This window comes from Erinaceus europaeus, chromosome 9 (genome assembly GCF_950295315.1).
Source record: "Erinaceus europaeus chromosome 9, mEriEur2.1, whole genome shotgun sequence".
Lineage (NCBI taxonomy): Eukaryota > Metazoa > Chordata > Mammalia > Eulipotyphla > Erinaceidae > Erinaceus > Erinaceus europaeus.
This window is the reverse complement of record NC_080170.1, coordinates 76,998,439-77,023,763: the sequence shown is the minus strand read 5'-3', so window position 1 is coordinate 77,023,763 and position 25,325 is coordinate 76,998,439. Positions and strand designations below refer to the sequence as shown.

Below are 25,325 nucleotides of genomic sequence, written 5' to 3'. Positions count from 1 at the left end.
ATAAGCAAACAAAGTTAATTTTTAAAAGGGTTGAAGGTCCAGGTCATTTTTCTGCTCTGGACTTACTTACAAGAACAGCAAAATAGGTGTTATCTTTGGTAATGTTGAAGACAGAGAACTAGATAACAGTGTTGGCTGCCACAGGTCAAAACTGTGATCTTGCAGTTCTAGTTGGTATGATAAAACTGGCCAATAGCAGTGGTCAGTAAATTGGAACCTGAGGTCCTAGCTATATGGGTAATTTGAACTTTCATTTCTGTGTATTGTATGTAGAGTACCAGAGACATATTTCGTTCCCACCAGTAAAGGTCTTATGTAATTCTGGCCTGCAGAGGCCATTATGGAGAAATCAGTGGTATAAGAACACCTTAGATTGTACTTCAGGTTGTACTATTTCCAGGGGGTAAATTGTTGGAATTTCTCTTGAGAGTTTGACTATCAAAGTTGCATCATAGTTCATGCATTCAGTTTCCTTAGATGTAAAAGAGAACCTTACCATCTAAGTTTTGTTTGTTTTTCTTTCAGTGAATATAAATGAGTTAATATATAAGGTGCACACAGGAAACAAATTGACATGAATTAAGACTCAGTACATGTTAGTTACTGTTTACTCATTAATTGGTGCTGCTCCTATTAACTAAGTATCCACTAGATTCCAATTCTGTGGCAGATGTTGCAACATTGATAAAAAGCCAAACATATTTCAGTTTGAGAAAGGAAGTCTCAAATCCTAGATATTCCTACAAGCCTAATTATTGCTAAGAGGTACTACTTTTTTTTTTCATTTTTTATTGATTTACTAATGATCAACAAAATAAGACTGTAGGATATGAGGGGTACAATTCTACACAATTCCTACCACCAGAGTACCACATCCCATCCCCTCCATTGAAAGCTTTCCTATTCTTTTTCGTTTCGTTTTGTTTTTTATTTTATTTATAAAAAGGAAACACTGACAAAACCATAGGGTAAGAGGGGAACAACTCCACACAATTCCCATCACAAGAACTCTGTATCCCATCCCTTCCCCTGATAGCTTTCCTATTCTTTAATCCTCTGGGATTATGGACCCAAAGTCATTGTGGGATGCTGAAGATGGAATGTCTGGCTTCTGTAATTGCTTCCCCACTGAACATGGGCATTGACAGGTTGATCCATACTCCCAGCCTGCCTCTCTCTTTCCCTAGTGGGGTGGGGTTCTCGGGAATCAGAGCTCCAGGACACATTGGTAGGGTTCTCTGTCCAGAGAAGTCTAGTTGGCATCATGCTAGCATCTGGAACCTTGTGACTGAAAAGAGAGTTAACATACAAAGCCAAAGAAATTGTTGACTAATCATAAACCTAAAAGCTGGAATAGTGCAGATGAAGAGTTGGAGGGTACTCCATTTTGTAGATAGCTAGTAGACATATTTTAGTTATATTCCAAAGGGCCTGTGGCTATCCTAGGTTTTTTTTTTTTTTTTTTAACCCAAGCCTGAAATCTAATATGCAGGTGGATCCAAGTTATTGTCTGGGGAGATTATGTCATGGCTGGAAAAAGGACCAGAAAGCTGGATCAGGGAAGAGAGTAGCTTTCAATTATGGGAAAGGTGTATAAATATTGTTGACTGTAAACCCCATCGATTTGATCTGATCCGGGCCCATATTCAGCTTAGGAGCCTATGTGACCTCTGCATCCCTGTAGATCTGAGCTCACATTCCGTGGTCATCAGTAGGAATGTTCCAAGCTGCCCCAATATTAGGACCCATCTTCCTTAGGTATAGCATAGAATATGTTATCCTGCCTCCCTTCAGAAGATGGAACATTCTCTGCTGTTGTTGATCCAAGTTGAAGGAAAGGTCCTATGGGGGCCCACAAAGGGGTCTGTTTTGTTGTTGCTTTTTTTTTAATTTTTTTTAATTTAAGAAAGGATTAATTAACAAAACCATAGGGTAGGAGGGGTACAACTCCACACAATTCCCACTAACCAATCTCCATATCCCACCCCCTCCCCCGATAGCTTTCCCATTCTCTATCCCTCTGGGAGCATGGACCCAGGGTCATTGAGGGTTGCAGAAGGTAGAAGGTCTGGCTTCTGTAATTGCTTCCCCGCTGAACATGGGCGTTGACTGGTCGGTCCATGCTCCCAGTCTGCCTCTCTCTTTCCCTAGTAGGGTGGGTCTCTGGGGAAGCAGAGCTCCAGGACACATTGGTGGGGTCTTCAATCCAGGGAAGCCTGGCTAGCATCCTGATGGCATCTGGAACCTGGTGATTGAAAAGAGAGTTAACATACAAAGCCAAACAAATTGTTGAGCAATCATGGACCCAAAGCTTGGAATAGTGGAGAGGAAGTGTTAGGGAGGTACTCACTGCAAACTCTAGTGTACTTCTGCTTTCAGGTATATATTTTGCAGTAGTTTATGGATACGTGTGAACATATGCTCTCTCTCACAGAAACTGGTGTATATCTAGGTTTAGGGACTTTGTTAGAAAGTGGACCACCTGAGATGAAATTAAGAGTGTACTATAAAAGGAAAGGTCTCACCCGAGTAATGAAGCTGAAGGGTTGTCATTCCACACATGAAGTCTCTGGACACAGTCTGAGGTGAAGCATGTTAAGGTGGCAATCATTGCGTTGGTTAGGTTGTGGTCGGCGGATGCAATATTATTTGATATGGATTGGGAGAGGCATACGGGAAAGTGGGCCCTATCCAATGGTTCCAGGACTGGGGGAAGTAGGGTCTCTATAGTGGAGATGTGAGGTTCCTGCTGTCTTAGGGTTCAAAAAGACAATCAGTAGTTAATGTTATCATCACATTATTTGGTAATTGGGTTAACTTTGAAAAGTCCTTTTGTTATGGTTTGCTGTACAGTACCCAGTATCTTGTATATAGCTGTCCTATTGGATGCTTCTAATCTACTTGGTCTAGGCTTTTGAGAGAGTCCGCATATCAAATACACAGCCTATATATTAAAAAGATTCAGTTTGTGTTTTGAAAAACTTTGAGATATACAATTGATTTTCCCCCTCTCATATTAACTAGTGATTTATATGTCTACATTTTGCTAGGAGTGTACATAAACACCATTCCCACCACCCAAAGACTGTGACCCATCCCTCCCACCCACTCCCACCCCCAACTGGCCCAGGAAGCTGCATGTCTACCCCTCACCACAGGGCTTTTACTTTGGTGCCCTACTTACAATTTGGTCAGGTCCTGCTTTTATCTCTGATGAATATAGATGCCAAAAAATTAAACAAGATCTTGGCCAACCGGATACAGCAGCATATCAAAAAGACTGTTCATCATGACCAAGTGGGATTCATCCCAGGAATGCAAGGCTGGTTCAACATCTGTAAGTCAATCAATGTCATTCACCACATCAATAACAGCAAATCCAAAAACCACATGATTATCTCAATAGATGCAGAGAAAGCCTTTGACAAAATCCAACACCCATTCATGCTCAAAACTCTACAAAAAATGGGAATAGATGGGAAATTCCTCAAGATAGTGGAATCTATATATAGCAAACCTACAGCCAACATCATACTCAATGGACAGAAGCTGAAAGCATTCCCCCTCAGATCAGGGACTAGACAGGGCTGTCCAATGTCACTGTTACTCTTCAACATAGTATTGTTTTGTTGTTTCTGATAGAGATGACCAGTAACAATGGAGAGAAGGATTTATTCAAAGTCTAGGCCCATCATGTCTGTTTGGGAAACTCAGGACTCCCTGAATAGAGCCCCAGCTGATGGGGTGGCCTGATAGTAACTAAAGAGTCATCCTTAAAGTATGACAGTCTCTTGCCCTTATTCAGCTTTTGCAGCCCTTGCTCTGATAAGGTTAGCTTTGGAGTGAATGAGGGAAGTGTAATCATTTCTTTGGCTGTGCAGAAGCTCTTCAGTTTGATGTAGTCCTATTGATTTGTTTCAGCTTTAGTCTTCCTTGCAATCGGGTTTGAATCGTCAAAGATATCCTTGAGATTTAGGTGAGAAAGTGTTCCACCAATGTTTTCCTCTTAAGTATTTGATAGTTTCTGGTCTAACATCCAGTTTCTTGATCCATTTGGAGTTAATTTTTGTTTCTGGTGAGATAAAGTGGTTCAGTTTCATTCTTCTGCATATTTCAACCCAGTTTTCCAAGCACCATTTATTGAAGAGAGCTTCCTTTCTCCATTTAATACTTTGGGCCCCCTTATCAAAGATTAGATGACCATAGGTATGGGGGTAAAGCTTTCCTATTTTTTCCCCTTTGAGAGTATGGACCCAGGGTCATTGGGTGCAGAAGGTGGAAGTACAGAAGGTGGAAGTACAGAAGTTTAAGTAGTACACTAAATCCTTTGTCAACATTTCAACAAGGTTCATAGCATTTTCACCAAGAACATAACTCGAGAAACTACTTTCTTTGCTCACCCACAGAAGTAACTCCTCATCTATTCACGTTTTCTCATGATATAGCAGCAATTCAGTCACATATTTCACTTCTAATTCTAGTCCGTTGCTATTTCCTCCATATCTGTGGCTACTTTCTCCATTTGAACCCCTCAGAGTCATCCAAGAGGATTGCAATCAACTTCTTCCAGACTCTTGCTCATGCTGTTATTGTGACCTCTCCCATGAATCACAAAAGTTCTTTAATGATATCTAGAATGGTGAATCATTCGCAAAAGTTATTTTTCTCAATGGATTCTGCCCAGTTACATTAAAGGGATTCTATCTGGGGCATCTATAATCTTATAAAATGTAGTTCTTAAATAATAAGACTTGAAAGTCAAAATGATTCATTGATCCATGGGCTGTAGAATGGGTGTTATATTAATTAGCAAACATGACAATAACATTTATCTCCTTGTCATCTCCCTCAGAGTTTTTGTGTAACCAGATCAGTGAGTGCTAATACTTTAGAAATAATATATATTTTTTCCTGAACAGTAAACCTCAATAAGGCTTCATATATTAAGTAAAACATCTTGTAAACAGATGTGCTGTCATCCAGGCTTTGTTGTTCCATCTATAGAGCACAGGTAAAGAAGATTCAGCATCAGCGTGCTAGTGTTCATTGATCTGGTTACACAGAACTTGCTGTTTCACCCTGCACTTTTAAATTAAGGAGCAGACTTCTGTCCTCAAACCTTACGACTCAACCTTTGCTAGTTTCAGACTTTTCTTCTACAATCTTTTATTTTTCCAGCCTTCATACAACTGAAAAGACATAGGACCTTGTTCTAGATGAAGCTTGACTTAAGGGCTTGTTGTGTCCCATTGTTTTTGTTGTTGTTGTTTTTTTTTCTGTCTAGACCACTGAAATTTTCTCTACATCTCTAATAAGTTTGTTTTCTTTTCTTATTATTTGTGTGTCCACTGGAGTAACACTTTTAGTTTCTTTCAAGAATTCTTATTTTGCTTTTGCAAGGTGGCCCTTTAATATAAGAGGCCTAGTTCTTGCCTTACCTTAGCTTTTGACATGCCTTCTTCACTAAGTTTAATCATTTCTAACTTCAGAGTTAAATGAAACTCTTACTTTCATCTAAACACTTAAAGGCTGCTGTAGGACTAGTAATGGACCTAGTTTCAGTATTATTTGTCTCAGGAAATAGGGAAGTCCATGAAGAGGGAAAGATAAGAAGAACTGTTCAGTGGAGCCATCAGAATGTACATAATATTTATTAAGTTTATCATTTTGTGTAGTTTATGGCACCCCAAAACAACTACAATAGTAACAGCAAAGATCGCCACTACATACCATGAGCATGAAAAAGTTTGAATATAGTGAGACTCACCAAAATGTGCTACAGAGGGAGGAAATGAGCATGTGCTGTTGGAAAAAAAAATGGCACCAATAGATTTTTTCAACAGAGGGTTCCCACAAACTTCTTTTTAAAAATTATCTTTATTTATGTATTGAATAGAGACAACCAGAAATTGAGAGGGAAGGGGGTGATAGGGAGAGAAACAAAGAGACACCTGCAGCCCTGCTTTCATCACTTGTGAAGCTTTTCCACTACAAGTGGGGACCAGAAGCTTGAGCATGAGTCCTTGCACATTGTAACATGTGCACTCAACCAAGTGCACCACTACCCATTCCCAGCACAGACTTTCAATTGTAAAAACTTGGGTGGGGAGATAGCATAGTGGATATGCAAAAGACTTTCTGGCCTGAGGCTCTTATAGGTCCCAGGTTCAATCCCTAGCACCAGCATAAACTAGATCTGAGTAGTGCTGTGGTTAAAGTGTGTGTGTGTGTGTGTGTGTGTGTGTGTGTGTGTGTGTGTGTGTGTGTAAGACTTGATATCTGCAAGGTGTAATAAAGCATGCCTGGAAATCCATTGGACATGGTTGAGAGGGTGCTGAGTATAATTCTTCTACCATAGGTAATATGTTTGGAGCTTCTTTGTAGGCATTTATTGAGCTGGAACTACCAAACATCTCTTTTCAGGGATAGGTGGTGGCTCACCCCAAAAGAGTACACATATTACCATGCACAAGGATCCAAGTTCAAGCCCCCAGTCCCCACCTGTAGGAGGAAAGCTTCATGAATAGTTAAACAGTACTGCAGGTGTCTTTCTTGTCTCTGTTTCTCTCCTCTCACTATCAAAAGAAAAAGTGATCACTGGCAATAGTGGAGTTGTGCTGGCACTGAGCCCTGGTGATAAACCTGGTGGTAAGAAGAGTCTAACAGGTACTTCTATGGATAGCTTTTAAAATTATTATGTTAGCAATGTTATATATTTTTTATAAAAGTCATTTTTACTGGGGATTAATGGCTTAACCATATTACAGTGCTTGATACATGTGTAAAGCAATATTTTACTTTTATATAAGGTAATTCTTAACTTTTTTTAATGAGATAACTGGAAAATTTTAAAAAGTGAAATGTTTTGCCCAAGACCACTTGGCTAGTAGGTTGTAAAACAGCTTTGAGGTTTGGTTTTATGATTCCAAATCAAGTGTTTTGGCACAACATCATTACATCTGGAGGACTTATTTTAAAAGTTGGGCACTGGGGCATTGGGGCAGTAACATAGCGGGTTAAGCACGGGTGTTGCAAAGCACAAGGACTGGCATAAAGATCCCGGTTGGAGCCCCTGGCTCCCCACCTGCGGGGGAGTCACTTTACAAGCCGTGAAGCAGGTCTGCAGGGGTCTTTCTCTCCCCCCCCCACTCTGTCTTCCCCTCCTCTCTCCATTTCTCTCTGTCCTACCCAACAATGATGACATCAATAACAACAGTAATAACCACAATATCAAAAAGCAACAAGGGCAACAAAAGGGAATAAAAAAATCTTCTAAAAAAAAGTTGGGCACTGTTATCCTTATTAGCACTAGAAAACAAAAGGAGGGGGATGAAAGGATTTGGGTGAAGGTGTTTCCTATAGAGAGGAGGTTGTCCAAGTTTAGAGTCTTAGGAAAGGAGTGGTTAGAGAAAAAGTGTTAGAGAAAAAGGCATTGAATTTTGGATCTTCAGAATCTGGTCCTCTCGCAGCTCGTTGGTCTTATCTAGTTGTATGTATATTGATACTAAGCCAAAGCTGACTTCAGTGGACTTTAAACGAAGCTGCACACAAGAAGACGCACCAGTTTTATGTTGGGTCCGTGTGTTTTAAGTCCTCCCAGGGCTGGCCCTGCACGCACAGTCACGGGGTTGCATAAGGCACCGGGCCACTTCTGGCTGCATTCTCAGGAACAGCTGGACTTTGGAACTCCGCCCCCTTTGGCCCTCCCTCTCTCAGGGGCTCCGCCCCCACTCCCCAAGGTGGCTCTGGCTCCCAGAAAGTCAGAGCTGCGCTTCCCTTTGGTGCCAGGAGAGGCCGGCAGGGAGGGAAGAGCTAGGAAGGGAACTGACTCCCTGGTTACAGTGCAGAAGTTTTCTGCTCACAGCGCACCCCCTCTGCGCCCCGCTGCTGGCATCCTGGGCCATGCAGGAGCGCTGGGGCCGCGCGGCAGCATGAAGGGTAGTGACCAGGTGTACACCCGAGGTCCTGCTTTGGGGTGGCTCTTTTCTAAGTGCTGCTGTTGCTTCCCGTGCAGAGGTGAGTGGCTGTCCCTTGTTTGTGCCTTGTTTTGGCCATTGACTAGAGTACAGAAGATAGGAGTCGGTGGGGGGGGGGGGGGGGGCAGGGCGCCGGGGTGGAGAGTGGGAAGACTGCAGAGGGAGGGAGTTTGTCGCTAGACCAGCATTTGTTTCACTCTGTGCTTTCTCTCAATGAACTTCTTGCTTGAGTGCGGAGCTGCAGGTTGGAGATTCAGTTATCAGTGGCCTACTGGGAATGAGGTGTCAGGAATGGGGAGAGAGAGAGAAAGAGAGAAAGAGAAAGAACGAAAGACACAGACGTGGCAGAGTGATACTGCTCTCATTTACATATGGATCTCAGCCTGGAAATGAACTTGTGACTCCTAGCTAGGAGGAATGTTTTTGACACTTGTCTGTGTCTACACCAGGAACTATTATTGCCAAGTGACAGTTTTCTTAAGGGACTATAGCCGGCTTTTCTCTGTCTGGGCTTTCAGAGAGCAACGTGGGTTTTCAGCTCTGGGCCAAAGTTGGACTCAGTAATTAACCAAGGACTCTCTGTGCACCCAATTAGGACTGCATTTAATTATTCTGCTAATTTTAATATCACTGAGGAGACTTTCAGGAAGCAAGTAATTTTTCTTTTATCAGTTTAATTATTTTTAAATTATTTTTGTATTTGATACAGAGAAATTGAGAGGGGAGGGTGATAGAGAAGGGGAGAGACAGAGAGACACATGCAGCCCTGCTTCACCACTTGTGAAGCTTTCCACCTGCAGGTGGGGACCAGGGCCGTGAACCTGGGACCTTGTGTACTGTAATGTGTGCGCTTAACCAGGGGCATCACCACCTGGCCTCTGGAAGCAAATAATTTTTCTAAAACCAGTCTGCAAAATAAGATGATAAGAAGGATACAGAGGGAAGGTAACCTCTCCTCAAAGGGGGTGGGGGGGTGGGGGTGGGGGTGAGAGTTGTGGAGAATCTTCCTAGACAGAAAAGATATTCCTAACACTACTCATGAAGGTTGGGACTAGAGTGATTGTGTTTCTGTGTGGTTAGAAAGTGAAAAATGTAGCTTCTCACTTGCCATTGGTCCTTTTAAAGTTTCACCTAAAAAAAAAAAAGTTTCCCATTAGCCCTCTCACCTCCACCCTCATATTTTGACCCCATCATTACTTGTCCAACAAAGTCCCTCTGGAACTTTCTAAGTTACTGATGAATTGCCTTCACCCCAAAAGCCTACCATCCTCTGTGCCAACCTCCACCTGGGCCCCTCACAGCACATCCCTAGCATTCTTCATCCAGAGAAGACATAAAGCTAATTCAATCCAAAGGACCTTCCCCTATGTCACTAAAATTCACAACCACGGCACTTTGATTTTCTTGTTCTCTGTATTTAATACAACCTGGAACTGGCCAACTCTAAAAGCCAAAATCCCAAGGAACTAGGAACTCTTACAGAAATCCAAGTTTAGTATAAAACATTCAAATCCAAAGCTGAGAATTGAAGGAATGGGAGTATTAAAAGGGAGAGGAAGCAGGAAATGGCCAAAGGGAATCTGAGCGGGTGGGTTTTCTCTGAACCCTGTGCTTGTGAAGGGCTTCCAAGCAGGATTTCTTGGGAGTCATTTCCTGTCAAAAAGCAGAATGTGGGGGCTTGGGCAGTGCTTATCTAAAGCCCCTGCAGCTGCCTCCTTGAGTCCAGATGTGCAGCTATCTCAGCTTCCCTGCAGTTCTCCTGGGATCTCTTGGCCTGTACTACATTGGTAAATTGCCCTGACTGCTCTCTGTGTTACAGTACCAAGGAAGCAGAGGTAAACCAGCTTGGAGCTCCTGCTGGGTGCCTCCTGCCTGTGAGACTGGAAAGTCAAAGCTGCACCCTTTATTGTCTGGAGAAAGTGAGGGTGGGTGTTGCAGGAGCAGGACCTGGAGATAAACATATACTGTTCACTGAAGATGGAGTTTAAAGGTACAAAGCACTTAAAAAAGGAAAACAAGATGATTGTAGGAAATAGCCCAGAACTTGCATGCCTGAAGACCCAGAGATCCTCAGTTCAATACTTGGTGTCACCACCACTCATAAAAATAAATCTCTTTAGAGGGTGGGGGTAGATAGCATAATGGTTATGTAAAGAGACTCTCATGCCTGAGGCTCTGAAGTCCCAGGCTCAATTCCCCTACTTCTTCTTCTAGCGTTTGCCCTTCTTCCGTAGCCAGTCAACAGCGTCAGGTTGAGCATGATGTAAAGTTTCGAGACCTCCTTTGAATCTGGAGAGGTGGCAGTCGTTGACTATGTGGGTCATAGTCTGTCTGGAGCCGCAGGGGCAGTTCGGGTCGTCTCTGGCTCCCCAGCGATGGAACATAGCGGCGCACCGGCCATGGCCTGTTCGATAGCGATTGAGGAGGGCCCAATCATAACGTGCTAGGTCAAAGCCGGGTTGACGCTTGCAGGGGTCTGTGATGAGGTGTTTGTTCTTTGCCTCAGCTGACTGCCAACTCTGTTTCCAAGAGACTGGAACAGAGAAGTTCAGTGTAGGCATAGGGGACCAGATTGGATGACGAGACGTCAAGCGTTGGACAGGGTGGGCGAAGATATCCGTGTATATTGGCAGGTCCGGTTGAGCGTAGACGTGGGAAATGAACTTAGATGATGCCGCATCCCGACGAATATCTGACGGGGCGATGTTGCTAAGAACTGGCAGCCAACACTATATCGTTTCTTCTCAAAAACATAAGATTCCGGGTGCATCTGGGTGACAAGTCTAGCAGATGGAGACTTGTCTCAAGTGGCCTCCCCCAGGGCTCTGTTTCTGGCTCCTACGCTATTTAATATTTACATCAATGACCTCCCAGAAACTTCTCAATTCCCCTGCACCACCATAAATCAGAGCTGAGCAGTGCTTTGGTTTAAAAAATAAAATAAAGGGAGTCGGGCTGTAGTGCAGTGGGTTAAGCACAGGTGGCGCAAAGCACAAGGATCGGCATAAGGATCCCGGTTCGAACCCCGGCTCCCCACCTGCAGGGGAGTCGCTTCACAGGTGGTGAAGCAGGTCTGCAGGTGTCTATCTTTCTCTCCTCCTCTCTGTCTTCCCCTCCTCTCTCCATTTCTCTCTGTCCTATCCAACAGCGACAACAACAATAATAACTACAACAATAAAACAAGGGCAACAAAAGGGAATAAATAAATAAAATAAAATATTAAAAAAATAATAAAATAAATCTCTTTTAAAATAGTCATTTGGAAGAGTAACAAAAGAGGTATTTTGTTGCTTTCTCCTCCTTTATTCTTTCCTAAATTTGAAACGTAAAACTAGGCCTCAAATTTGAGGAAGATGGTAGGGTGCTGAGATGGGTTAGCCACCTTTCAAAGATCTACCAGCAGGAACATAGTAACTGAGGTGCCTGGGCATTGCCCTGAGGCTACCTCAGTCTGGTGCTAACAGAAAAGGAATCTGGCTCCACCTAGCCTGTAAGCACTAATTCTGAAACAGATTGAAAAGATAAGGTCTTATACTTAATGTGAGAACTTTGCCTGGAGTACCAAAATTCTTGGGAAAGTATTTTGACTAACTACAACATAGAAAAGAGCTTGATAGGAATAAAGAGCATGATCTGCCTCCTTTTTCAGTTAGACCAGTTTCTCTTGTCTCCCTTTGGAGTAAAGGCAGCTGGATGTTTGGTCCCTCCTATTACTCCAGTAACTATACTCAGAAGCTAGCAAATAAGAACCTACTACTGTAATCTCCAAGTCAAGGGACCTTGATTACCTTGGTACCCAGTCATTGTAGAGTCTGAAAAGAAAGACAAGAAAAAGAACCAAGAGGAAATGGAATGTTCTGGTTATGTTTGACTCAGAGCTAAGGGAGGCATCCTAGATTCTCTCTGCTGAATCCTAAATGGTTGCTATTGTTGTCACTAGGGTAAGATTCAAGGATTTAGAATTTATGTGGCATTTAAATGACATGTTTGAAAAAGAAATACAGAAGTTCATTGAATTTGTCTTTTGATTTGAAATATAGGAAAGCCAACTGTCTTGTATTTTCTACTAGCTTTTGGTTCTAGTGAGTTTGGGTGTGGTAAAAGGAGTTGATCAAAAATGATCTTCACATCCCTACCTTGAAATTGGTGTTGAAGGGCAGGAAAACTGAAAACCAAGGATGTAAAAAGAAGTCAGATGAGGGGGCTGGGCGGTAACACAGCTGGTTAAGTGCACATGGCTCGAAGTGCAATGACTGGTGTAAGGATCCTGGTTCAAGCCCCCAGCTCCCCACATGCAGGGGGTTGCTTCATGGGTGGTGAAGCAGATCTGCACATGTCTGTCTTTCTCTCCCCCTCTCTGTCTTCCTGTCCTCTCTCAATTTCTCTCTGTCCTATCCAACAACAATGATAACAATAACAACAACAATAATAATAACAACAATGATAAACAACAAGGGCAACAAAAGGGGAAAAATAGCCTCCAGGAGCAGTGGATTTGTAGTGCAGGCACCGAGCCCCAGCAATAACCCTGGAGACAAAAAAAAAAAAAAAAAAAGTCCACAAATACATTTATAACTGCCTTCTAAGAAGCAAAAATAGACAGATGTGAGCTAATGACATGAATATGTCTGAAGGGTGATTAATCATTTATGTCACATTCTATGGGCAGTTTCAGAATTACTTGGGCTACTTTGACTTTAAGCCTTAAGAAATGGGTCAGATCTGGATTCTTCTCTAGTTATCCTACAGTTTTTATAAGAAGAAACTAGGGTGACAAATGGGGTTGTAAGTAATCTGGAAGGTTTCTAAATTATGAAGGCTAGAATTTGTGACTTCTTAGATCACAGAGCCTAAAGACTTTTCTGACCTTTCTAGACAGAAACCACCTTTAAGGTCTTTAATTTTCTAGTTAACTTGTAATTAACTTTGGGTATGTGGATAAATGTCTCCCTTGTTAGGCACCTTTTCTGGTAAATATTAACCTCCTCTGCTCTTCCACAGTGCAACTGTTTTCTTTATACGTTTTTACTGTTGCACCTATGTCCTTACAGCTCCAGTCCACATGCCATCATGTCTCTCCATCTCTTTTCTTTTGACTTAACATTGCTTTCACAAGTTATAAAACTTAAGGAGTATACTTTCACACCTATGTATTTGTGGGAAACCATACCCACCACCAAAGTTCTATACCTTCCACCTGCCACCACATCCCACTCCCTTTACTCTGACAACCACCATAGTTCTCAGAGGAGAAAGTTAATTTTTTTCAAGTGCATTTACTTTTGTTATCTGTAGTTTACATAGGAACATAATTATCTAGTAGTTGTCTTTAACCTTTTATTTCACTTAACATAATCACCTCCAATTCCAGCTATTGTAAACTGTAAGACACTGCCCAGTTCAAGAGTTTTAAGTTTTCTGAGAAGTGAAAAAAAGGAAGGGGTGGTAGCTTGACTGGGCTGAGTCACCTCATGGGCAAGGTGCTGGGCTCACATTCTCATGTCCCTTCACATATATGGGCAGGTTAGGGTCTAGTTTAATTCTGATGTGGATGTGGGTAAAGGATTTGGGGATTCCCATAGTTGTCCTCTATATTTTTTCCTTTCTTTTCCCAGAGTTCAGAGTAACTAAGCAAGAAATATGTGAATGTCCTATACTTGACTCATAACTTAATGTGAAGTCATGTCACCAGTTTCCTTTATAAAGGTGTTGATAACCTCAGAGAGAAAGCCTTGTGATGGTCACTATTGTTTACTTACTTCACCAGCCAAAGGACAAAATCCTTGAGATCTGTACATACACATAATTTCTTCAACTTTTGAGAGATTTCTTTACTACTTTGAAAATTCTTCTGATTATTTAGCAACTATTTTTCTTCCATGTATCCTTTGGTTTACTTTGTCTGCCAGTGTTATACCCTAATCTAAGGAGAACCATCACTGACACATACTGTCCCAACCTAAATCCTTGACTTCTCATCTCATATCTGATTCTCTAGTTAGTGAGGGATATCAAGGATATCAGTTATTACCTGAAGAACTTCACTGATTGCTAATCAAATCTATCTAGTTCCATGTTTACTAGGCTGTGTTATGGCTGGCAGTTAATGCTGGCATTTAGCTCAGTAGAAGTGAGGGTATATAGATATGGTATAGTGAGGTAGAGATTGGAAACTGAAGCTAAATGCCCCTTCTACAATACAATTGTAACTTTTAATTCACTAATAATCCTCTGGGTGTGTCACCCCAATGGCTCCTAATGGTACAGATTGATAAATCTTTTTATTTATTTTTTTTTAGAGATAAATGGAGAGAGGAGGGGAAGACAGAGAGGGGGAGAGGAAGACACCTGCAGACTTGCTTCACCATGTGTGAAGCGACTCCCCTGCAGGTGGGGAGCCGGGAACTCAAACTGGGATCCTTATGCCAGTCCTTGTGCTTTGCACCACGTGTGCTTAACCTACTGCGCTACAGATTGGTAAATCTTAACTCAGGATAAAGAGATATGTATTCAGACTCTTTGTCAGTATTTTTATGCAGAATAAAGGTTAAAAAAGAACATTAGGGATTCACTTTGAACTCAAACTATGCTGTAGTCATACTTTATTTTGGAATAGCTTGTTGCCATTCTGTTTCATGATGTTCCTCTTGAGAGTCTTGATGCTGACCTTTTCTACCATAATAATGTTCCCCATCCTTTTGAAAGTCGGTTCCCCATTTGAGTGTGTGAATACATGGCTTGCCCTCTCCTTCAGACCAAACTTCATGTATTTCCTGAAACATGAGCTGGGGCAAGGAAGGGGTGGTTCTCACATAGAAGGAGAAAGAGCTAAATCATACAAAGGTGGAACTAGAAAGAACCCAAGAGAGCATTCAGTCAGATCTTTTATCCAGATGGAAACTGTGATTCGGTCATATAGCAGAGCTAAAACCCTTCCCATACTCTTTCCTCAACTCCATTGTTGTCTTAATAGGCATGTGGTTGCTCTTACTCTGTACAGAGGCCAGACTGACTCAACTAAGGAGGATAGAGGCAGTCCCCAAATGGGACATGAGTGTTGACTGTGGAATGATCTATAGTTCTGGGGGATGCCTGTATTGGTTACAGCCATATGGAACTGAACCTGCCCTTTCTGATTTATGGAACTGGTCTATCCTAAGACCACAAAATAAAAAGCTGTGATATCTCTGTCTCTTACAGAGCTGCTGTGCACACTGCTACTTTCTTTTTTTCTTTCTTTTATTAGTGACTTAATAATGATTGACAAGAATGTGGAATAAGAGGGGTACAATTCAACACAATTTCCACCACTAGAGTTTCATATCCCATCCCCTCCATTGGAAGCCTCCCTATTCTTTATCCAAGATCTCTGTGAGGTGAAGAAGGTAGGAGGTCTGGCTTCTGTAATTATTTCTCTGCTGGACATGGGCATTGACAGGTCAATCCATACCCCAGCCTGTTTTTATCTTTTCCTCGTGGGGCAGGGCTCTGGGGAGGTGGAGTTCCAGGACTCATCACTGAGGTCATCGGCCCAGAGAAATCAGGTAGGTTGGCATCATGGTAGCATCTGCAACTTGGTGGCTGAAAAGCATTGAGATATAAAGCAGAACAAATTATTTAGTAACCAGGAAAATAAAGATAAGAATATAGCAGAATATTGGGGTCTTAATGTTGGAAGGACCTAGGAAATCTATTTTAGATATATTCCAAGGGGCCCACAGCTTTGCTGATTTATGCCTGAGCCCAATAGCTAACATGCAGATGAGCTGAAAGTATTGTAGGGAAGATGGTGTCAGAGTTGGAAATAGGACTAGAAAGCTGGATTAAGGCAGAGAGTAGCTCCCCAATATGGGGAAAGTATATGAATACCACTAATTATAAACCCCATCAATCTGACCTAGGCCCCATGTCTATCCATACTTAGCACAGGAGCCTATACATCCCTGTCGGTCTGAACTTGAATTCCATGGTCATAGTTAGGAACAGTCTAGAATGCACTCATTTCAGGACCAGATGTTCTAGAGTTGTAGAGTATGTTGACCCAGCCTCCAACATTTTTGTTCTACATTGAGGGCAAGGTCTGTAGAAGCCTACAAGAGGGCTTGTGATGTTGTTCCTAATGGGGATGACCAGTGATGGTGAATGCTACATTTCTATTCATGTTTTCCCTCTGATCCAATTTAATTTAGAAGTTCCTCCATTTCCTCTTTCTTATGTCTTTCCTTGAAAAGTGGAAGTGAATTAATGAAATGCATTCCTATTGTCCCATCTTTGATCCTCATTTTTTATGGTGTGTAACAGTGTTTTGTCTTGTCTTGTTTTGTTTTTGCCTCCAGGGTTATCGCTGGGGCTCAGTGCCCGCACTACGAATCCACTGCTCTTGGAGGACATTTTTCCCACTTTTGTTGCCCTTGTTGTTGTTATTGTTATTGCTGCCATCATTGTTGGATAGGTCAGAGAGAAGTAGAGAGAGAAGGGGAAGACAGAGAGGAGGAGAGAAAGACAGACACCTGCAGACCTGCTTCACCTCTTGTGAAGCGACCCCCCTGCAGTTGGCGAGCTGGGGGCTCGAATCGGGATCCTTAAGCTGAACACATAGTGTTTTAATTCATTTGATAAATGTTTGTGTGTTGCCTGTTTGCCAGGCCTATGTGAGGTGCTGGGAGAGAGTGTGTGGGGATAATAATGGTTCTATCCCCATTTGGCTGTTGTGAGAGTTAGTTAGGATAATGTAGATAAAAAGTTTAGCATAGCACCAAACATTCAAGTACCTTTTAAAAAATAGTAGCTAATGGCAGCAGTAATTGTAATGCTAGACAGAGACCTCATCCTTTAATGGTCTTGCAGCTACCCTAGATACTAGGTGGTAATTTTCTAGGTTCTCTACGTGGTAATAGTATAAATCAGAGTTCCTAGACAATTCAATAACCTTGACTCAAACCATTGTCAACTATGCCTTAGTACTGTAGGGTTGTCTCTGTGGGAGAAGAAAACATGATCTAGAAGTATGACAGGGACTTGTACTTTCCTTTAATAAGTTAAGTAAAAAGCACATACCACACTATTATAATCACTGTGTATATATAAACAAAAATATTCAAATAGCTGGGGGAAGAGTTCAACTTGCATGTGTGAGGCTTCTGGTTTGATCCCAGCACCTTATGTACCAGAGTGGCCTCTGGCTTTGCAGTCTCTCTCTCTCTCTCTCTCTCTCCTCCCTCTCTAGTTCTCAAGTTCATATGAAACAAGATAAAATAAAATTCAGGAAAACATATTGGCAAGAAACTTAATCATCCTGAGTTATTTTTCTCTAAGGGGAAGCACAAGGTCCAATAATTGGCACATAGCTACACCAATTTTAAGATTCAAATCTAGAGAATCCACATTATATCACAACACATCACTTCTTGCCTGCCCATGACTTTGGCTAGTATCTTGTGATAGATGATTTCTATTCACTTCAGCCAACATTGCACATCCTTTTGCTGGCTCTTCTTCAGGATATTTTTTGTCTAGAAAAAGTCATGATCTGCTACCCACAGATCATGACTGGGATGTGTCCAATGTCTTTTGTATTTTTTTTAAAAGTTGATTCCTCCTCTTAGTCTACTCAATGACCAAGGAAGGGTATCTCTTTTGTGTTTTATTTCCTGGAAGGAGGGAAACCCTGGTCATACTTGCATAGCAGCTAGAAGGCTGCCAGGCCAGCTCTAGCCAGATGAAAGAGTAAAGATCAGAGCTACTGAACGGGTTATTCCACATTTTTTCATGCCTTCCAGATGACCACAGTGAGGAAACTTATCAAATTGAAAGGAAGGGGAACACTTTTGTCATTAGGCTGAAATAATACTGCCTCCATTGCTATTTTCTGTATTTGCCCTTCCCTGGCACAGGATTAGCTGTAAGCATGTGTCTCTTCTCTTATAGCACTAGATATGTCACAGACTCCCAACATTCCTCATTTCTGCCCTCCCACTCCTAGACTCTCTGTATTGTTCTTGTGGAGAAAAGGATTTCTCCCCAACCAAAGGGGATGCAAACTTCACTTTTTTTTTTTTTGCTTGTTTGTTTTCTTTTTTGCCTCCAGGGTTATCTCTGGGGCTCACTGCCTGCACTATGAATTTACTGCTCCTGGAGGCCATTGTTTCCCATTTGTTGCTGTTGTTATTGTTATTGCTGCTGCTGTTGTTGTTGTTGGATAGGACAGAGAGAAATTGAGAGAGGAGGGGAACACAGGAGGAGAGAAAGAAAGACACCTGTAGGAACTCCAGTGGCGCAGTCGGTTAGCACGCTGTACTTAAACAGAAAGATACCTGCAGACCTGCTTCACTGCTTGTGAAATGACCCCCCTGCATCTGGGGAGTCAGAGGCTTGAACCAGGATCCTTACACAGGTCCTTGTGCTTGGTGGCATATGCGCTTAACCCGCTGCACTATTGCCTGGTTCCCCAAAACTCACTTTTTAAAGGTTTCCAAATACTCTACTTCTGCAATTGTAGGGTCTCATGTTCTCACCCAGGCATTGCCTCTTCTTCTCTCTCTACCTAGAGCAGAAGTTCTTAGAGCATCACCACCTGGAGAACAGGTCTGAAAGGCTGATTCTCAGCCCGCTGACTCAGAAACTCTGAGGTGGTAAATCTAGCAGTCTGATTTAACAAGCCATTAAGGTGGTTCTGGTCCACACCCAAACTTGTGAACCACTGACTGAGTATGCTTAGAGGGAAAAGGTAAAGTTCCTCTGAGGTGATTTTTCATGTTTTTTTTTTTTTTTTTTCCTTCTTCTGTCTCTACATTCTCATCCATCTTCTTTCACATACCTTTTCTCAGCTCATATAACACATTCTTTAGTAGAAGGCTCTCTGCTCTCCAGGGTAAGTCTTACATAGAGAAGTGACAGAGGCCCCTTCCACTTCCACTTCCACTTGTCAGGTAGAGGCAAGAATTAGGAATCACCCACATCTTCTTTGAGCTCTACTGCCTCCAGAGTCCAGTAAGGGAAGTGTGACACCCTTCTTCCCACTTAAGACTCACTGGTTTTGTTTTCCTCATTACTCATAAAGTTAAGAATACTCACTACAAAAAAAAAAGGGGGGGGTAGGCAAACAGAAAAAACATAAAAGTGTAACTTTTTATGGCATGATCCCCAAACACCTATAAACAACTTCTACCAATTAACTACCTACTATACCCTTTTCTATGCTTGCCCCCTTTTGTGATAAGTGAGTTCAAATTTTATATATTGTTTTATGACTTTATTTCACTTAAATTTCTTCGTATCTTCCTATAGAGATGTATTTATAGAGTATTTTTAATGGCTACAAAGTGTTTCATTACAGACAAGACTTGAATTTGACAAATGTTAAAATTGATTTAATAGAAGAGTTTGGTGGGGAGTGGAAAGGGAGAGCCCCCGGCTGCTAAATAGAGCTGTTCAGAAACAGGCTTTGTCAACAGACTATTCTTGTGCTGGGTTTCCATATCTCTGCTTCCTACTTCCTACCTTCCCATTTGTAGGTTTTATGATACCCCCAAGAGAAACTTCTTCTGGATGCTCTGTGGCTGAGACACAGACCTCACCCCCTCAGCCTTTTCTTCTTTATGTGGTATTAGAAATCTTCTGACTCCCAGATGCTTCTGATTGCGCATTTAATTTCACTAAGCATGGTCAGAGTTTTCTATCACTCTTGTATTTTCATGACACACCAACAAAGATAGCTTATTTTTTAAAGTTATGTAACTGGGAAAGCATTTTCTTTTTTTACATAACAAAAAGCATATGTAAATACTGGAAACATCATCAGTTAAGATAAAATGTCATTGCTCAGAGATAACCATATTAACACTTGGAATGTATTCTTCTAGTCCTCTTCCCATATATTTTTTCTAGATATAGCAGTGTTAGAGGCTTTATTTTGCATAACAGTTGAGTAACTTCAGCGCATGTGGAAGCATTCAGTGATATGCTACAGACTCTATAGATCATAGAGAGACTGTTAAATAGTCATTACTTTGAGAATAGATTTTTGAACCATTATTAACTTGAGATCAGCCATGTTGAGAGTATTTATACTGGGGAGGTCACCAATCACCACAAATAAAGACTTAAAAGTTGTATTAGCATAACAACAAGGGTAACAAAATGGGGAAAATGGCATTCAGAAGCAGTGGATTCATAGTGCAGGCACAGAGCCCCAGCAATGACTCTGAAGGCAAAAAAAAGAAAAAGGTTATTATCAGCATACGTCTACATTCATATTTTATCATATGTAATGTTAGTCTTTTTTAATTTTCAATTTCTATTTTACATTGTTCCTATTCCTAATTTTGTAAGATTGGGAAAATCACGTCGATAGTTAAGTCTTGATGCACACCTATAATTACTTTCTTAGGATAAATACCTAGATGTAGAATTTCTGAATCAAAGGAATCCAGAATTTCAAGACATGGTTGTTGCTAATTACTCCCAATTTACTTACCCCTTGAAATGACAGGTGTACTGTTTTTTTGTTTTAAGAGGATTTATGAGAAACCTCCTCTGGGATCAGAAATTTCATGTTCTATTGCTTACCTTTGTTTGAATTTTCTGAATTAACTTAGTTATTTTTATATAAGGAAACACACTGGCTAAGAGTATAATAAACTACTGGTTTTTATTCTTGGTTTGTGAACTGATATGCAAGGTGTAGAAAAAGTTTCTGTTACTTTTCTGGATTGAGAGGCTTAATCATGATGATTAAGAGCTGGGGCTGAAGAGCCAGAATGAGTCTGAAGGTCACATAAGTATCTCTGCTACTTATGCGACCTTGTTCAAGTTACATAATGCTTTGTTTCAATTTCTTCTTCTGGACAACAGAATATAGCCATGAGGTTTTTGTCAGTATATATGCATGTATCTATAATATGCATTATATATATAAATCACTCAGAACTTCTAGGAAAGTACTGGATTAGCCTTAATGAACCTATATGAGAAATCTCTGAAACTTGCCAACTATTCTCTTCTTTTTTAAAATATTTATTTATTCCTTTTTGTTGCCCTTATTGTTTTATTGTTGTGGTTATTATTGTTGTTGTTGATGTAATTGTAGTGGGGGAGCCAGGGGCTTCAAACTGGGATACTTACACAGGTCCTTGCACTTCACGCCAAATGCACTTAACCTGCTGTGCTACCACCCAGCCCTGGAACGTCTTTTTTCTTTTCTTTTATTGTTTTCAATAACCATCATTATCCTTCCCAATCCCCTCCGTTTTCTTTTTTCCTCATCATTATGTTATGTTTCTGGAACAACTCCCAAGCTAGACTGCAAGAAATCTGGGGAGGGGGTGTATATGTAAAAATATCTTAATTCTCTACAGTAACCAGTAAGATACTTGCAACATAGTTCTCAAATATAAAAACATAAAAATATATAAATATAAAATGATATAAAAATGCTCAGCTCCATTTCCCATAAATATTAAGAAACTAATGAAATTATTTAAATATTAATAGTTGGCAAGTTGGGGAGTTAGGCGGTAGCGCAGCGGGTTAAGTGCAGGTGGCACAAAGCACAAGGACCAGCTTAAGAATCCCATTCAAGCCCCGGGCTCCCCACCTGCTGGGGCGTTGCTTCACAAGCAGTGAAGCAGGTTTGCAGGTGTCTATCTTTCTCTCCCTTTCTGTCTTCCCCTCCTCTCTTGATTTCTCTCTGTCCTATCCAGCAACAGCAGCAATAACAACAAGGGCAACAAAAATGGAGGGAAATAGTCTCCAGGAGCAGTGGAGGCAAAAAAAAAAGAAAGGTGTTCTAGGATCCTACCTAATTGCTGATTAAAATAATTATCCAGAAGCTGACAGGAGCCCAGCAGCCTGGTATGATCCAAGAGAATTTCTGAGGATATAGAAGGTTCTCTCTAGACCCTAAAGGGTTGAGGAGGATTTTTTTTTTCCTTTTTCTTTTTCTTTTTTTAAATGAAACTATAAGTTAATAAGAGTGTATATCAACACCATTCCTATCACCAAATGACTGTGTCCTGAACTCACAAAAGACTGAGGAGTACTTAATGGTCTGAGGATAGTGACTAGAAACTAGACTTCTTTTTTCCTTTTGGCATGACTGAGGCTCCACCATTCTGAAATGACTTTTTTAGATAGAAAGAAACAGAGAGAGAAAGGGAAAGGCACCTTAGCAGCCAAGCTTTCTTCAGTGCAGTCGGGGTCAGACTGCAACCTTGGTCATGCATATAACAGAGTAGGCACACTTTCCATTGAGTTATCTTGCTAGTTCAGAAACTAGACTTTTAATGGGTATCTTAATGTAGTATATCTAAATGTTAAATTATAAATGCCATGCCTCCTAAAAATATATAATGTTGTAAACTAATGTTGCTTCAACAAGCAATCTTTTAAATAGGGGATTTAAAAAAATTAAAAACTGAAGATGTAATGTGACCAAAGCAACAGAAATGAATATGTCAGGGAGCTCAGAAGAAAGCAAATAAGATTTATGTTCTAGATCTGTGAAGTCCAGTTCAGTTGTCATGGGCTATTAAAGACTAGCCCAGATGGAGATTTACCAAACTGAGGAGATCTATAAGTGTAAGTCATATGCCACATTTCAAATAATTGGGACAAATATCTTGCATGTTGAAAGGATTATATTTTGGAGATGTTTAATTAAGTGTTACAGTGTATCAAAAAGTCAATTGTGCCTTCTTTTTTTTGCTTTTTAGTGTGACTACTAGAATTTTTTTTTTTTTGCCTCCAGGTTTATTGCTGAGGCTCAGTGCCTACATTACGAATCTACTGCTCCCGGAGGCTATTTTTTCCCTTTTGTTGCCCTTGTTGTTTATCGTTGTTGTTATTATTGTTGTTGTATTGCTGTCATTGTTGGATAGGACAGAGAGAAATGGAGAGAGGAGGGGAAGATAGGGAGGGGGAGAGAAAGATAGACATCTGCAGACCTGCTTCACCTCCTGTAAAGCTACCCCCACCCCACCCCACCCCCGCAGGTGGGGAGGAACCAGAGGCTCGAACTGAGATCCTTACACAGGTCCTTGTACTTTGCACCATGTGCGCTTAACCCGCTGCGCTACCACCTACTAGAAAAATTTTAATTATATGTATAACTCACATTGTAATTGCCTTATATGTCTATTAGACATAATTGACCTGGAGTTTATAGTCCATGAAACATTGATATGCTAAAGTAGATTGCAGTTCTGTATCCTTTCATCCCACTCCAGGGTTAGGCCTAGGCCATTCTCCCCAGTTCTCCTCATAATTTTAGGAGAATTGTGGTTTGCCTGATGACTAAAGATACCCACGGCCTTCTCAACTGACACATTCAAAAGAAGCAGTTACACTTTTTTCTTTCTGAACTTCTTAGTTTGTGAGGAAATAAACTTGCTTTACAGGGCTTAGATTGGCCAACTATTAGGAGCATAATGAGAGAACATTCCATACAGAGGAGAGGGACTTACATGACATAAGAAGCACTCATGTGTTGGGGCCTAAGAGAGCCTACTGCTCTGCCTAAGGGATGAGATCATCATGTGATGTGATGAGCTGGCTACATAGAGCTCCTGGTTAAATTTGGGCAAGTTTCATTTTCCTCATTTAGTCAAATGAGGTTGAGTGCTCAATCAGAACATTCTGAGCAGCATGTGTCGTCCTCATTTTTGTTCTCATCAAGCATCACTGAGTGCTTGGCTGAGGACAGTGCAGTTTAGGGAGTTGGGGCTATCCCCCTGTTTGTCTAGGGAAAGCTGTATGCATACCGTGCCTTGTGTCATATCATGGAGAGTACACATTTTAATAGCATCTCAGATAATTAAAACAAATTTAGTTTTGTCCATGATACAAGCACTTTGGTAAAGAGAAATTACTTGCCTGTGGTCTCAACTGCTAATTGGTGATATTCTCTCCATATTGTATATTGTGGAGAAGACAGCAAAGTATAGAATTTTGTTGAGAGGGAGGGGTGTGTGAGGAGAGTAGAAGTACTGGATCAAGTCTAAGATGCAGATTCAGTTCTTTGGGAGTAAATCTAAAGGACCAGGAGTCCCAGTGAATCTGAAATCACTCTGTTTCCTTGAAGTGTATACTAGCCACCTGCTCTAGATTTGTTCCCTTTAAATCTCTCCCATAGTACTACATGGTGTTTTTAAAAATCCTGAAGAATGCTAGGAGATCTTTACCACTCTTGGGCCAAAATGCACTTGAAATCATATCTGGATTCCCCAAACTATTGTAAGGACTAGATTTAGCTGCTCTTTATGGCGAGGTGCAAGGACCCATGAAAGGAATCCTGGTGAAGCAGGTCTGCAAGTGTCTTTCTCCCTGTCTATCTTCCCCTCCCCTCTCAGTTTCTCACTTTCCTATTCAAAAAATCGAACAAATGGCCATAGGAGCAGTGGTTTCACAGTGCAGGCACTGAGCCCCAGCGATAACCCTGGAGGCAAAAATAAATAAATAAATAAATAAATAAATAAATAAATAAAACCAGGAGAAGACCTCAATAACCTTTTGAGGCTTTCTGCAGTCTTTCTATTTTTTTTTTTTAAGTTCCTTTTTTTTCTCTCTCTCTCTCTCTCTCTATGTGTGTATGTGCTTTGGTTTGGAAATTCAACTCCCTCTTACATTGTAACCACCATGTAAGTAGCACTTTCATTTTAGTGTCAGCAGTCAACTTTTCCAGAGTTATCTGTGGATTTCCTCAAACAGCCAGTTTCCCAGATCCTTCCCAGCAAGGTGGTCAAGTCTAATTTTAACCATTACCTTCTGCCAGCATATGCAAGCTAGGACTGCAAATGCAAAATCAGAGTTGCTCTGTGGGGGGAGGGTGTGGGGGGGGCAGGGGAGAGAAGGGGGGAGGGGGAAGGAGAGGAGGTGGAGAAAGGGGAAGAAATCAGCTTCTCAAAGGTCACATCAGACCTGGGGGAAGCAAAAGAGTTCAAGACAGGGAAAAATACAGTCATCCCAAGTGACTATAGGATTAATGCTAGTGGGGCTGAATCCCTTTGAGAAAGTCAAATGTCCTCACCTCAGTTTCCACCTTCAGTAAAGTGTCAGTATACCACATTTGCTTGCTCACTCTTATCTCTTCCTTCAAAATTATAAACCCCAGGTTTATAAGGTATAATCTGCACATTGTATTATGTAGGTTTCAGCCCTTGTTTGGTTATCTAGTTTGTGTCTTTGTTCAGTTTATATCTTTGTGTCTATTGGTACATATACAAGGTACATGTCTATAATTTTGTTGGTGGGATGGGTGTGCAAATTTTTATACTAGAAATGTTTAATGCAAAACATCAGAACAGTAAGTATGTAAAACATTACTCTGTGTTTTAATCACACCTCCAATTTATA

At 41.2% G+C, this 25,325-nt stretch overlaps 1 protein-coding gene across 26 annotated transcripts in view; it reads left to right on the top strand.

Annotated features, from left to right (window-relative positions):
* Window positions 1-25,325, top strand: part of KALRN (kalirin RhoGEF kinase) — an 866,834-nt gene that overhangs the window by 718,404 nt on the left and 123,105 nt on the right. For 2 of the 26 annotated variants that reach the window (XM_060198248.1, XM_007528906.3), the window contains exon 1: window positions 7,766-8,016. The exons of 20 other annotated variants lie outside the window; for them this stretch is intronic. In XM_060198248.1, coding sequence (XP_060054231.1) covers window positions 7,932-8,016 — 85 coding nt within the window. In that variant the 5' untranslated portion in view covers window positions 7,766-7,931. Of the gene's footprint in view, window positions 1-7,765; window positions 8,017-25,325 lie in introns of those variants that run through there. 4 more of the 26 variants (XM_060198250.1, XM_060198249.1, XM_060198253.1 and 1 more) reach the window with 2 other exon arrangements.